The sequence below is a fragment of the Schistocerca americana genome, chromosome 2 (assembly GCF_021461395.2).
Source record: "Schistocerca americana isolate TAMUIC-IGC-003095 chromosome 2, iqSchAmer2.1, whole genome shotgun sequence".
Taxonomy (NCBI): domain Eukaryota; kingdom Metazoa; phylum Arthropoda; class Insecta; order Orthoptera; family Acrididae; genus Schistocerca; species Schistocerca americana.
This window is the reverse complement of record NC_060120.1, coordinates 430,372,591-430,386,553: the sequence shown is the minus strand read 5'-3', so window position 1 is coordinate 430,386,553 and position 13,963 is coordinate 430,372,591. Positions and strand designations below refer to the sequence as shown.

Below are 13,963 nucleotides of genomic sequence, written 5' to 3'. Positions count from 1 at the left end.
ACTTGGAAAAAGATCAAGAGGATTATATACAGGGTGGTGCAGGGAGCTTCTGAGTGACTAAAAATAAAAAATTAAGCGTATGTCGAGTTATAGTCTTTTGAAACTTTTGAAGCCGTTCTCTGTTCCATGTATTTTTAGCAATTGCTTAGCACCGCCGGGTTTGTTAGTGTATCTACATATTCTGGTATTCATAGTATGTCGGCTGGCGGATATACAATTTAAAGTTATGCAAACTTTTGAATTTTGGGATATTCAGGGTGAACATTAAAAAAATCGACAAATTCAGGGACGGATTTCTGACTGAAAATGGAGGAATAAACGTCCTATGAATATGTTGCCACTGTAGATGGCGCTTACGAATGACTGTTCCTCTGAGCATGTGCTAATGTTCCTTCTGTGTTGCAGGCTGTGTGATTGATGCACCGTGCTGTAAGCAGCAGAATGGCCCAGTATTCATGTTGGGAATGAGGTGATGGTGTCTGTGTAGGCCAAGCAGATGGGTGCGGTAGAGAAGCAGCACGGCTGTACCGAAACAAGTACCCTCACAGACACCAACCACATCACACAACATTTCAAGCCCTTTTTGGGCGTTTGGGAGATCATGGCTCCTTGCAGAGAAACGAATGTGGTTGTCGTTGCACGCACACCGTCCATTTATGGACACATGATCATATGACCTTTTTTCTTTCGTTTTCAGGCAGTAATCCACCCCTGCAGTTTGTCGGTTTTACAAATGTTCATCCTGTATAGGAAGTACCTGTATTCTCAGTAACGCACTTATCTCCTGTCCTTGCGATTTAAATAATTCGGTTTGTACCTTGTGGCTTACAATGTTTACATTTTTTACCCAATTTCATCGTTCTTATGTAGTGTCGCTAGATTGCCGTTTAAGGTTATTATTTGGAAAATGTCTAGAATTGAGTTTTTCTTCTCAAGAATCAAGTTATTTACAGAAACATTTCTCATCATTCTACAAGTCGATAACACAATGAAGACCCAACACTGGAAATCATCACTGTGGGGTAAAAACTACATACCTATCAGAGGCGTGGGGGTGGGGTGGGGGTGAGAAAGCAGTGTAGTCATCCCATATTTGAGAATGAGAGGACTTGATGACTTGAAACAAACTTTACGCATAATTTCAAACCTTTGAGAGACTTTTTCTCGCTGAAAATCCCCGTAAAATGATGAAAGGAAGAAATTCTTCGCATATTACAATTTCGCTGTTGATGCAGTACAACTGCCACATGAAACATGACGTTTTGATTCATTAGTTCTTTATTACAAACTCTAATCACAACACATTTCGCAGACAACTACTACATGTATCACTGGATGTACCTGCCAAATTATATCATTTTATAGCACATAGTTCAGGAGATTCTCCGTAATAAAAATTAAGCTACGTAAAAATGAAACTGTAGAGCGCAATTCGCTACAGATACAGTTGAAATACGTGTACAAATACGTGTGAAAAATGTTAACTATACGTGAAATATACCTGATATATGCGTGCGCAGGCAGAACCATGGGTAAAAAGGTGATCCCTGGAACGATTTCAGCCAAATTCGAAACACACATTAGTTACGAGCTGGGAAGAAATACTGTAGAGGTAAGAACCACTAACGTCCTGTTGGGACGAGCGTGATAATGTGGTGACAGAACAGGGAGGAGGAGATGGACAGACAGCGAGGGGAAAGGAGGAGATGGATACAGGCAGGAGGAATAGATGGCCAGAGGGAGGGGCAATGGATAGAGAGAGGAAAGAGGAGGAGATGGACAGAAAAAGGAAAAAGGAAGAGATAAACAGGGAGAGGGGAGGACAAGACGGACAGAGAGGACGAAGGAGGGAATGGACTATCAGATGATTGGAATAAATACATACCCTGGCAACGCGTGGTACTCAGCAAGTACGAGGGTGAGTCAAATGAAAACCTTAAAGATTTTTTAAAATATTATTGTGCAGAAGTGGTACAAAGCTGTATCACTTTTCTACGTAATCTCCCCCATGCTCAATGCAAGTCCTCCAGCGCTTACAAAGTACATAAATTCCTTTAGAAAAAAATTCTTTTGGTAGTCCACACAACCACTCATGCACCCCGTAGCATACCTCTTCATCAGAATGGAACTTCTTTCCTCCCATTGCGCCTTTGAGTGGTCCAAACATATGGAAATCACTTGGGGCAAGGTCTGGTATGGTGGAAGAGGAAGACACTCAAAATGCAGGTCTGTGATTGTTGCAACTATTGTACGGGCAGTGTGGGGCCTTGCATTGTCATGTTGCAAAACGACACCTACTGACAGCAATCCACGTCGCTTTGATTTGATTGCAGTGCCGCAGATGAGTTTTTAGGAGATCTGTGTATGATGCACTGGTGACAGTGGTCCCTCTAGGCATGTAATGCTCCAAAATGACGCCTTTTTCGTCCCAAAAGAGTGTCAGCATAACCATCCCTGCTGATGGTTCTGTTCGAAACTTATTTGGTTTTGGTGTTGAGGAATGGCGCCATTCTTTGCTCGCTCTATTCGTTTCCAGTTGGTGTAAGTGAACCCAGATTTCGTCCCCAGTAGCGATTTTTGCAAGGAAGCCATCACCTTCTCGTTCACAGCGCCGAAGAAGTTTTCACAATCATCAACACGTCGTTCTCTTATTTCAGGAGTCAGCTGTCGTGGCACCCATCTTGCAAACACTTTGTGAAACTGGAGCACATCATGCACAATGTGTTGTGCTGACTGACCCATGATTAATCTGTAAACATGCTGCAATGACATTCAATGCCACTCGGCGGTTTTCCTTCACTATGGCTTCAACTGCTGCAATGTTCTGTGGAGTCACAACTCGTTGTGCCTGACCTGGACGAGGAGCATCTTCCACTGAATTCACACCATTTGCGAACTTCCTATTCCATTCATAGACTTGCTGCTTGGCTCAAATGGCTCTGAGCACTATGGGACTCAACTGCTGTGGTCATAAGTCCCCTAGAACTTAGAACTACTTAAACCTAACTAACCTAAGGACAGCACACAACACCCAGCCATCACGAGGCAGAGAAAATCCCTGACCCCGCCGGGAATCGAACCCGGGAACCCGGGCGTGGGAAGCGAGAACGCTACCGCACGACCACGAGATGCGGGCAGACTTGCTGCTGTGACAGACATGTATCACCTCACTGAACCATCTTTCGTCGATGAATTTCAATAGGTTTCACACCTTCACTACGCAAAAACCGAATAACAGAGCGGTGTTCTTCCCTGGTGCAAGTCGCAAGTCTGGCGGCTATCTTTATACTGATACTGCGACGGTATGTGTGCATCTGCACTATGCTGCCACCTTCAGGCCATTCTGCACGGTTTGTAGCACCCTTACCAACTTACAGGATAACGACGCGAAATTTCGATTTGTTTCATTTGACTCACCCTCGTAAATTCTACACACAACCCTTCCTCGTGAATAAATTTATCTATTAGTGAAAACCGATGAAAATCCCTACATTAGTTCCTGAAATTAGACATCAATGTATGAATCAATAATATGTATATATATGTGCAATTTATAGTGGAGAGCACGCCGATATAAATGTTCTTGATAGATCCGAGTGTCGGGCAGGAAGTCGAACATTGTTCATCTTCCTCCATAGGCAATGCTCGCCACTGGAGACGGTCCAGAGCACTCCATTGATTGAGTCAAAGCTTCACTCTACTAGTATATTCCTACCACTATTACGAGTGGCACAGAGACTCTTCCGCAAATCTTGGTGGGTTGGCATTCATAGTGCCAATCTGATATACAACTTCAATCTTAGACAGCAATTCGAGGAATATCATTAGACCATTAGCAGAGTTAGAATGTTACATTTAATACATTGCCAATAGAGCACTTAGTTCTGGTCTAGATAAACATCTCATTCTTACAAACCCGGTGAGATGGCTTTGAATGGAAAATACGAATGCCACCAGTCTTAAGAGAATTGGCAAGCAAGACAGGCAGTTTCCAGAATGAGATTTTCACTCTGCAGCGGAGTGTGCGCTGATATGAAATTTCCTGGCAGACTAAAACTATGTGCCGGACCGAGACTCGAACTCGGGACCTTTGCCTTTCGCGGGCAAGTGCTGGTAGAGCACTGTGCCGTGGCTAAGCCATGTCTCCGCAATATCCTTTCTTTCAGGAGTGCTAGTTCTGCAAGGTTCGCAGGAGAGCTTCTGTAAATTTTGGAAGGTAGGAGACGAGGTACTGGCAGAAGTGAAGCTGTGAGGACGGGGCGTGAGTCGTGCTTGGGTAGCTCAGTTGGTAGAGCACTTGCCCGCGAAAGGCAAACGTCCCGAGTTCGAGCCTCGGTGAGGCACACAGTTTTAATCTGCCAGGTAGTTTCAAGACAGGAGGTTCCTGTTCGCCCTATCCCCCTTCCTTAGTAACTCCAGCATCGAAGTAATTGCTTCCAGAAGTCGTATTACTTACGTAAGCTTTTAATGCTGTGCCTGCAGGCTGGCCAAGATGTGGTACAAGGGCGTTAGCTTCACGTCGGAGAAGTGCGCGCTGGTGTACCTCGTGGACGCGGCCGGCACGCGCACCACCACTGACGTATTCTCCGACATGAGCAACGACTTCACCCTGTCCGTTTTCTACGACGACTCCTGCCACGGTCTGCCCTACATTCAGGACTGCATCGCTACGCTTCAGCGGGCGCAGCATTGGGTCACCGATGAAGGAATCTTCCACTGGATGATCAACAGCGTGCACATTTCACAGACACAGGATGGACTCGTAAGGCAAGCGTCTCCTGATTTACGTACACAGTTTTCTTTTTCCACTCTCAGTGAGTAGCTTGAGTCGTACCCGAGGACGATTCAAAACGGTTGTAACGTGATCCTAAGAAACGTTGATGTCAGGCTGCCCTTAAATGTAAACGTTTCCCAAACAAGATGAAAAATCCTTAGAACACCTAATTACATCATTATTGGTAAATTTCTAAACTCTGTCAACCCTCTTAAATATCTAGGAGTAATACGACAGTATCATTTGAATTAGAATGAATAAATAAAATTAGCTGTAGCGATTAACATTTGTATTAGAATGAATAAATAAAATTAACTGTAGCAACTGAAAGACCTGATTTTCTTTGGAGAATTCAGGGAAAGTGTGGTGAATCCATATAGTACACAGCTTTCGAGAGCGCTTTTTCTAAGCAGGATGCTGTCTTCAAGTAGGGATGGCAGTAGACGTCGACGGAATCCAGAGGCGCACTGCTGCGATCGTAACTGGCCGATATAATGTAGTGACATGTAACAGATACATTCGCGGAATTTAAATGGGAATCTTTCAGAGATATCTTGCAAAAACCACCTTGGGCAAATTTTGTGAATTGGTGTTCTGGAGCAAAATTTAATTTTCTTCGTATACCTCAGGTACAGAGCAGGAGAAGGATATATGGAAAACTCGTCCATCATGGAGATATTTTTTGCAGATGGAAAAGGAGACTGAATCATTAATCATTTCAAAACATCTTACAATACTGTGGTTTTTGTTAATTGAGGCTATGCTCTCTACGTTTAGCAACCGTGACTGTGTGGAATAATTATTTGTATTTTTCTGCTACCAGTAACATTTATTTATTTTGTGTTTAATTTAACATATTGTAGTGTGTTTCAAGGATGTAAAGTTTATGCATAAAGATATATTTTACTTAAAAATAATACATCTTCATGCAAATTAACATAGAACACTGTTTTGTTCACTGCTACTGGCATAACTAATGGGGTATTTGGAAGGGGGGGGGAAGGGGGGATAGAACAGTGGATGTCCAGAAATCGATATTCTAGTAGTGTCTCCTGCTGGCGTGGAACTCTGCCTCGTTATTTGGTGTGACTGATACCACAGCCTGCACTTGATGCAGATAGTTTTGCATCACTTCATAGTGCAATAATCATGTGATGCAAGGTTAATTAGTGAGTTCTTCACTTACGATTTTGAAGTCCCAAAGCTTCATTTGCGTTGTTGGTACATTGGCGGAACTCTCATAGTCTAACGCTGACTTGAACCAATTTCACTGTTCAAAACGTTTCTACATAGACATAAACATTATACACTTAATGCATACAGCGATATTGCAATGTATAGATGAGTAGCGGCTTTCGTTTCTTTGCAGCAGTATTTGACGACACATGAAATGCAGGTTGACCCAAGTAAGAAAATGCCTTAACAACAATAACTTTCTTTACACTAAGAAGGAAGTACAGGACCTTATTGTAATGACTCCCACAGCCCCTACATTCAGAGCACAACCAAAAATTCATAAGATCAACGCACTAATCAGGCCTACTGTGAACTCAGTTAATAGCCTAGCCCACAATTAATAAGAGAGCTAAGTGGATTGCTAGTTGAAAAATGCTGTTCTAAAAATTATTAGTCCATAAAAAACAGCTATGAACTTATAAACAGTGTGCATGACCTGTCTATACCACCTCAGAGCAATTTTCTATATCAAGACATTGTAAATCTGAACAGTGGTACATCTGCAGATGAAACAGTTGAGATAACAAAAAAGAACCTAATGACAAAGCAGTGAACAGACCAGAAATAATAGAGTCTAGAGATAAATTTAATTCAGTACTTTCAATAATGACTTCTCTTTCAAATACAAAATTGACAAGGAAAACCGAGAGCTTCCAGTGGGAAGCTCTTTTAGTGGTTTAATAGCTGAAATGTTTACTACCATGTACGCAATGAAATACTGAAAGTTAAGGATAGCATTACAACCAAAGTTATATTCTACTAACTTAGTGCCTGCTGCTTTGCTCGCATAAACTGCATGGTCTACACAGATATTTTTTGTTTTTCTTTAACCGAATTTTTGTATAATTCAGAAATTGTAATTACTTCTTAACTTTGCACATCAGTTAAGGCCATAGAAGCATGGTCTTTTCTGAATGTACTTCTGACCATAAAGCGATTCCGTCTGCTGGAGTCGGAGGTCTTTGCTAATCCTGCCTTTTGAGTTCTTGTAGCGACATTTCGGTAGAAATATACATCTTTATTTCCTTAGAAGTAAAATACTAATATTAATAGATTTAACCTTAAAGTATATTAATATAAAGAAATATTTTAATAACAATTTTCAGCCCCTATTTCACCCCCTAGGGATTTAATTTCGAAAAAAACATTGAAAAACGTATTTTTTATTTCTAACTGAGGAGCCAGAATCAGATTTTCAGAGATTTAGTTTCAAAAATGCTTTGTAATGAAATAGTTACATAAGAACTTTCATCCCCTATTTACGCCCTTAGGGGTTACAGTTCCAAAAACACTGAAATACGTATCTCTTTATTTCTAATAGAAGAGCCAGATACCAATTTTAATAGATGTAGCTTTTAAAATGCTTCAGTACTTCTTTAAAAATACACTCCTGGAAATGGAAAAAAGAACACATTGACACCGGTGTGTCAGACCCACCATACTTGCACCGGACACTGCGAGAGGGCTGTACAAGCAATGATCACACGCACGGCACAGCGGACACACCAGGAACCGCGGTGTTGGCCGTCGAATGGCGCTAGCTGCGCAGCATTTGTGCACCGCCGCCGTCAGTGTCAGCCAGTTTGCCGTGGCATACGGAGCTCCATCGCAGTCTTTAACACTGGTAGCATGCCGCGACAGCGTGGACGTGAACCGTATGTGCAGTTGACGGACTTTGAGCGAGGGCGTATAGTGGGCATGCGGGAGGCCGGGTGGACGTACCGCCGAATTGCTCAACACGTGGGGCGTGAGGTCTCCACAGTACATCGATGTTGTCGCCAGTGGTCGGCGGAAGGTGCACGTGCCCGTCGACCTGGGACCGGACCGCAGCGACGCACGGATGCACGCCAAGACCGTAGGATCCTACGCAGTGCCGTAGGGGACCGCACCGCCACTTCCCAGCAAATTAGGGACACTGTTGCTCCTGGGGTATCGGCGAGGACCATTCGCAACCGTCTCCATGAAGCTGGGCTACGGTCCCGCACACCGTTAGGCCGTCTTCCGCTCACGCCCCAACATCGTGCAGCCCGCCTCCAGTGGTGTCGCGACAGGCGTGAATGGAGGGACGAATGGAGACGTGTCGTCTTCAGCGATGAGAGTCGCTTCTGCCGTGGTGCCAATGATGGTCGTATGCGTGTTTGGCGCCGTGCAGGTGAGCGCCACAATCAGGACTGCATACGACCGAGGCACACAGGGCCAACACCCGGCATCATGGTGTGGGGAGCGATGTCCTACACTGGCCGTACACCACTGGTGATCGTCGAGGGGACACTGAATAGTGCACGGTACATCCAAACCGTCATCGAACCCATCGTTCTACCATTCCTAGACCGGCAAGGGAACTTGCTGTTCCAACAGGACAATGCACGTCCGCATGTATACCGTGCCACCCAACGTGCTCTAGAAGGTGTACGTCAACTACCCTGGCCAGCAAGATCTCCGGATCTGTCCCCCATTGAGCATGTTTGGGACTGGATGAAGCGTCGTCTCACGCGGTCTGCACGTCCAGCACGAACGCTGGTCCAACTGAGGCGCCAGGTGGAAATGGCATGGCAAGCCGTTCCACAAGGACTACATCCAGCATCTCTACGATCGTCTCCATGGGAGAATAGCAGCCTGCATTGCTGCGAAAGGTGGATATACACTGTACTAGTGCCGACATTGTGCATGCTCTGTTGCCTGTGTCTATGTGCCTGTGGTTCTGTCAGTGTGATCATGTGATGTATCTGACCCCAGGAATGTGTCAATAAAGTTTCCCCTTCCTGGGACAATGAATTCACGGTGTTCTTATTTCAATTTCCAGGAGTGTATGTTTTCAAAAAAATTTCACCCACTACCCCTTAGTGGTTAAATTTCCAAAAATGCTGAAATACGTATTTCTTATTTGTGACTGAGAAAACAAATACCAATTTTGGTAATTCTAGGTCCAAAAAACACTTCATTCCATATATGTCCTTGGGGGCGGAATTTCAAAAATCCCTTCTTAAACGATGCTTACAGTATATGATCAACACCTTCTCCAAAATTACAAGTTTCTGTCCTTCGCAGTTTGTGCTGGGCTAGTCAGGGCTTGTCTTACATACCGCGTGATCAAAAAGTCAGTATAAATTTGAAAACTGAATAAATCACGGAATAATGCAGATAGAGAGGTACAAATTGACACACATGTTTGGAATGACATGGGGTTTTATTAGAACTAAAAAAATACAAAATTTCAAAAAATGTCCGACAGATGGCGCTTTATGTGATCAGAATAGCAATAATTAGCATAACAAAGTAAGACAAAGCAAAGATGATGTTATTTACAGGAAATGCTCAATATGTCCACCATCATTCGTCAACAATAGCTGTAGTCGAGGAATAATGTTGTGAACAGCACTGTAAAGCACGTCCGGAGTTATGGTGAGGCATTGGCGTCGGATGTTGTCTTTCAGCATCCCTAGAGGTGTCGGTCGATGACGATACACTTGCGACTTCAGGTAACCTCAAAGCCAATAATCGCACGGACTGAGGTCTGGGGACCTGGGAGGCCAAGCATGACGAAAGTGGCAGCTGAGCACACGATCATCACCAAACGACGCGCGCAAGAGATCTTTCACGCTCCATTTGTCGGACATTTTGTGAACTTTTTTTTTTTTTTTTTTGTTCTAATAAAACCACATGTCATTCCAAGCATGTATCTACATTATTACGTGGTTTATTAAGCTTTCAAATTTATGCTGACTTTTTGCTCACCCAGTATATATATATATACAGGGTGAGTCACCTTACGTTACCGCTGGATATATTTCGTAAACCACATCAAATACTGACAAACCGATTCCACAGACCGAACGTGAGGAGAGGGGCTAGTGTAATTGTTTAATACAAACCATACAAAATGCACGGAAGTATGTTTTTTAACACAAACCTACGTTTTTTAAATGGAACCCCGTTAGTTTTGTTAGCACATCTGAACATATAAACAAATACGTAATCAGTGCCGTTTGTTGCGTTGTAAAATGTTAATTACATCCGGAAATATTGTAACCTAAAGTTGACGCTTGAAACCTCCGACGTTCAGTTGCGTGTTGTAACAAACACGGCCCACGGTCGGCGAGCAGCATCTGCAGGGACATGTTTACGATGACGACCGTGTTTACGAGTGTGGCTGTAGTGCACTGTTGTGGTTTGGTCTAGCTGTCGCAGTGTCCGCATGTAACGCTTGCTGCTATTGTTATTCTGCATTCGTCTCCGCACGCAGACCAACTGTAGTACACCGTGTTACCAGACGTCTGTGATAGTGTAGTGTTGTAGGAACTGTGACCATGGTGTATTCGAACTCTGAAAAGGCGGAGATGATATTCATCTATGGCGAGTGTCGACGAAATGCAGCTGAAGCCTGCAGGTTGTATGCAGAACGGTACCCGGACAGAGAGCACCCAACGTGCCGCACATTGCAAAACATCTACCGCCAACTGTATGCAACAGGTATGGTCGTACAACGCAAACGGGTCCGTAACAGGCCCGTCACAGGAGAAGCGGGTGCAGTTGGTGTGTTAGCTACTGTTGCCATGAACCCACACATGAGTACACGGGACACTGCGAGAGCCGGTGGACTGAGTCAAAAGTAGTGTCATGCGCATACTGCATCGTCACCGCTTTCACCCGTTTCATGTGTCGCAACATCAGCAATTATATGGTGATGACTTTAATCTTCGAGTGCAATTCTGTCAATGGGCATTAACAGAAAATGCGTTACAGTTCTACCTATTTACCGATGAAGTGGGTTTCACAAACCACGGGGAAGTGAATCTACGGAACATGTATTACTGGTCCGTGGACAATCCTCGCTGGCTCAGACAGGTAGAGCGACAGCGACCGTGGACTGTAAATGTATGATGAGGAATCATTGGCGGCCACCTCATTGGTCCTCACTTCATTGCGGGGGCCCAAACAGCTGCAACATACATCGCGTTTCTACAGAATGATCTGTCAACGTTGCTCGAAAATGGTTCAAAAAATGGCTCTGAGCACTATGGGACTCAACTGCTGCGGTCATTAGTCTCCTAGAACTTAGAACTAGTTAAACCTAACTAACCTAAGGACATCACAAACATCCATGCCCGAGGCAGGATTCGAACCTGCGACCGTAGCGGTCTTGCGGTTCCAGTGCTCGAAAATGTCCCACTGGAAACGCGTCGACGTATGTGGTATCAGCATGATGGTGCACCTGCACATTCCGCAATTAACACTAGGCTGACCCTTGACAGGATGTTCGACGGGCGTTTCATAGGACGTGGAGGACGCATAAATTGGCCAGCCAGTTCTCCTGATCTTACACCTTTGGACTTCTTTCTGTGGCGTACGTTAAAGGAGAATGTGTACCGTGATGTGCCTACAACCCCAGAGGATATGAAACAACGTATTGTGGCAGCCTGCGGCGACATTACACCAGATGTACTGCGGCGTGTACGACATTCATTACGCCATAATTGCAATTGTGTGCAGCAAATGATGGCCACCACATTGAACATCTATTGGCCTGACATGTCGGGACACACTCTATTCCACTCCGTAATTGAAAACGGAAACCAAGTGTGTACGTGTACCTCACCCCTCATGGTAATGTACACGTGCGCCAGTGAAAAAGACCAATAAAAAGGTGTTAGCATGTGGACGTAATGTGCTGTTCCAGTCTCTTCTGTACCTAAGGTCCATCACCGTTCCCTTTGGATCCCTACGTAATTCGGTGCTCTCCGATACACACGATCGAAGAGCGGAGGAGTGGTACTCAAGCGTCAACTTTAGGTTACAATATCTCCGGATGTAATTAACATTTTACAATGCAACAAACGGCACTGATTACGTATTTGTTTATAAGTTCAGATGTGCCAACAAAACTAACGGTGTTCCCTTTAAAAAAACGTAGGTTTGTGTTGAAAAAACATACTTCCGTGCATTTTTTTATGGTTTGTATTAACCAATTACACTAGCCCCTCTCCTCACGTTCGGTCTGTGGAATCGATTCGTCAGTATTTGATGTGGTTTACGAAATATATCCAGCGGTAATGTTAGGTGACTCACCCTGTATATTAAAAAGGGTTGCTACTTCATCATCCGTGTCATTAACTAGAGTGAGAGTACCATCCACCCAACTCCAATATATATGACACAGATGATGAAGTAGCAACCCTTTTCAATAAATTCAGTAGTCTGCATAAAATATCAAATCCACCCTTGAATATAAAGAGAACAACACCATATCTTTTCTTGACATGAAAATATTGAAACTAAACGAGAAGGTGTCTTTCAATGTTAAGTGTAGGTGTAGCGCAGTCCGTAAGAAGCCAAAGTTTGGTGTGCAGGGTGGCGCGCCACTCCAACAAGTATCAGATGCGGACGTCGCCTGCCAACGGGACGGCGTCGCTGACGACGCCTTTCGTGCACTGCACCGCCTCGCTGGGACAGTCTTCCCACCTGTTCGTGAAGCGCGGCGAGCGCCGCATGCACTACGACGGCTCCAGCTTCATCGTGCGCAACGCCGGGCATTCGGCCGGCTTCGACGAGAAGAATCAGCTCAAGGTCTACTGAGGGCGGTGGCGCGGGACATCAGGGAGGCGGCACACCCTCGGCTTTTCTACGTCTTTTCTAGAAGCGCGTCACCTTTCCTATATACACTCTTCACGTATTATTTTTACTCGTGTCGCTTTTTTTCTTTTGTAACTCTTTATTGTATACAAATATTGTCTCGTTTTGCTTAAACCGTGGAACTTTTTTTCGTGTTTCCTCACACAGTAAAACACTTTTTGTTTTATTTTTATTTTTTGGAAGTTGTTTACACTCAGTCGAACATTCACCTCACTCGCAGCATGCTTTGGTGAAATAATTTGCAACTTTCTCCTCTGAACAGTTTAGCAAAAATTAAGTCCTTTGTAGACAATTACGTATCGTAACTAAGCGACACTTTGTAGAACCTACCACGTAACAGTAACGAATAAGTACGTCTCTTTATGTCTGATACGATACAACTTTTTGTCAAGCTGTATCAGTCTTTGCTCTTTGTTAGTCATACACCAAAAATTTTCGTAGCACATAGCTACACACAGACTACCTAAAACACATTTATTCTTTAAAAAAATTAGCCCAGCTAATGTGCGGATTCTTGTCTTTTCATTCTGCTGTGATAGATGGATTTACTTCACGACTCGATGTACAAAGTGGACTTACGGTTTCGATATAAATATGTATCCGCCTCCCTATAATTTTCCAAATTACGTATATCTTGTCAATACCGATGTTTTGAAAATAGAAATTTTTCGTTATTTCGTCGCATTGTGAGTTAAAATCCAAGCAAAAATGTTTGTAGTGATTTGTATTTTGTTCAAATGTAGTGATGTATTATGTGACTTGCAATATAATACAGTATGAATTTCGTTCTCTTTACGTTGTTTTTTTATTGTGGCTGACAATATCTTCATTACTCTTTCGTTCACTGGATCTTATATGAAGTCTGAAGCATTGACACAGAATTCACGATTCACTCGAAAACAACAAACAGTTTACGTTTCAGCACTGGACGACACCAGTACCTTCATGAACAATTAGTTCTGCATAGCATCAAGGCAACGCGTAGAAATGCCCCATTTTTGTGAATAATTAATAATGTGAGGATATATGACTTCGTTCACTGAAATGTACAAATTATTATGTTTTGGGAAGCGAGGATAAAATGTTGTTTCATTGGTTTGTTGCCCGGTGTAGCCTGGTTTCTCTCCTCCCTCCTCCCTCATCCCTCCTGACTGCCCCACCAATCTTTAGTATTTTTTATACATTGAATCATTTCTTATACTGAAACTGGATACAAAATTCATATCTTGTACGTTTAAATTCTAAGAGGTTCTATAGATTACTGATCATTCTAATGTAGTACTACAATTTCATTGTAATTGGGAATATCACCTGTGAGCCTAG

General features: G+C 43.5%; 1 protein-coding gene across 1 annotated transcript in view; it reads left to right on the top strand.

The window, feature by feature from the left end:
• The window catches only part of LOC124596573, a 69,960-nt gene extending 57,377 nt beyond the window's left edge, over window positions 1-12,583 (top strand). Inside the window, exons 4-5 of the mRNA XM_047135766.1 lie at window positions 4,483-4,767; window positions 12,358-12,583. Of these exons, the coding sequence (XP_046991722.1) occupies window positions 4,483-4,767; window positions 12,358-12,583 (511 nt within the window). The remainder of the gene's footprint in view (window positions 1-4,482; window positions 4,768-12,357) is intronic.
• The last annotated feature ends 1,380 nt before the right edge of the window (window positions 12,584-13,963 follow it).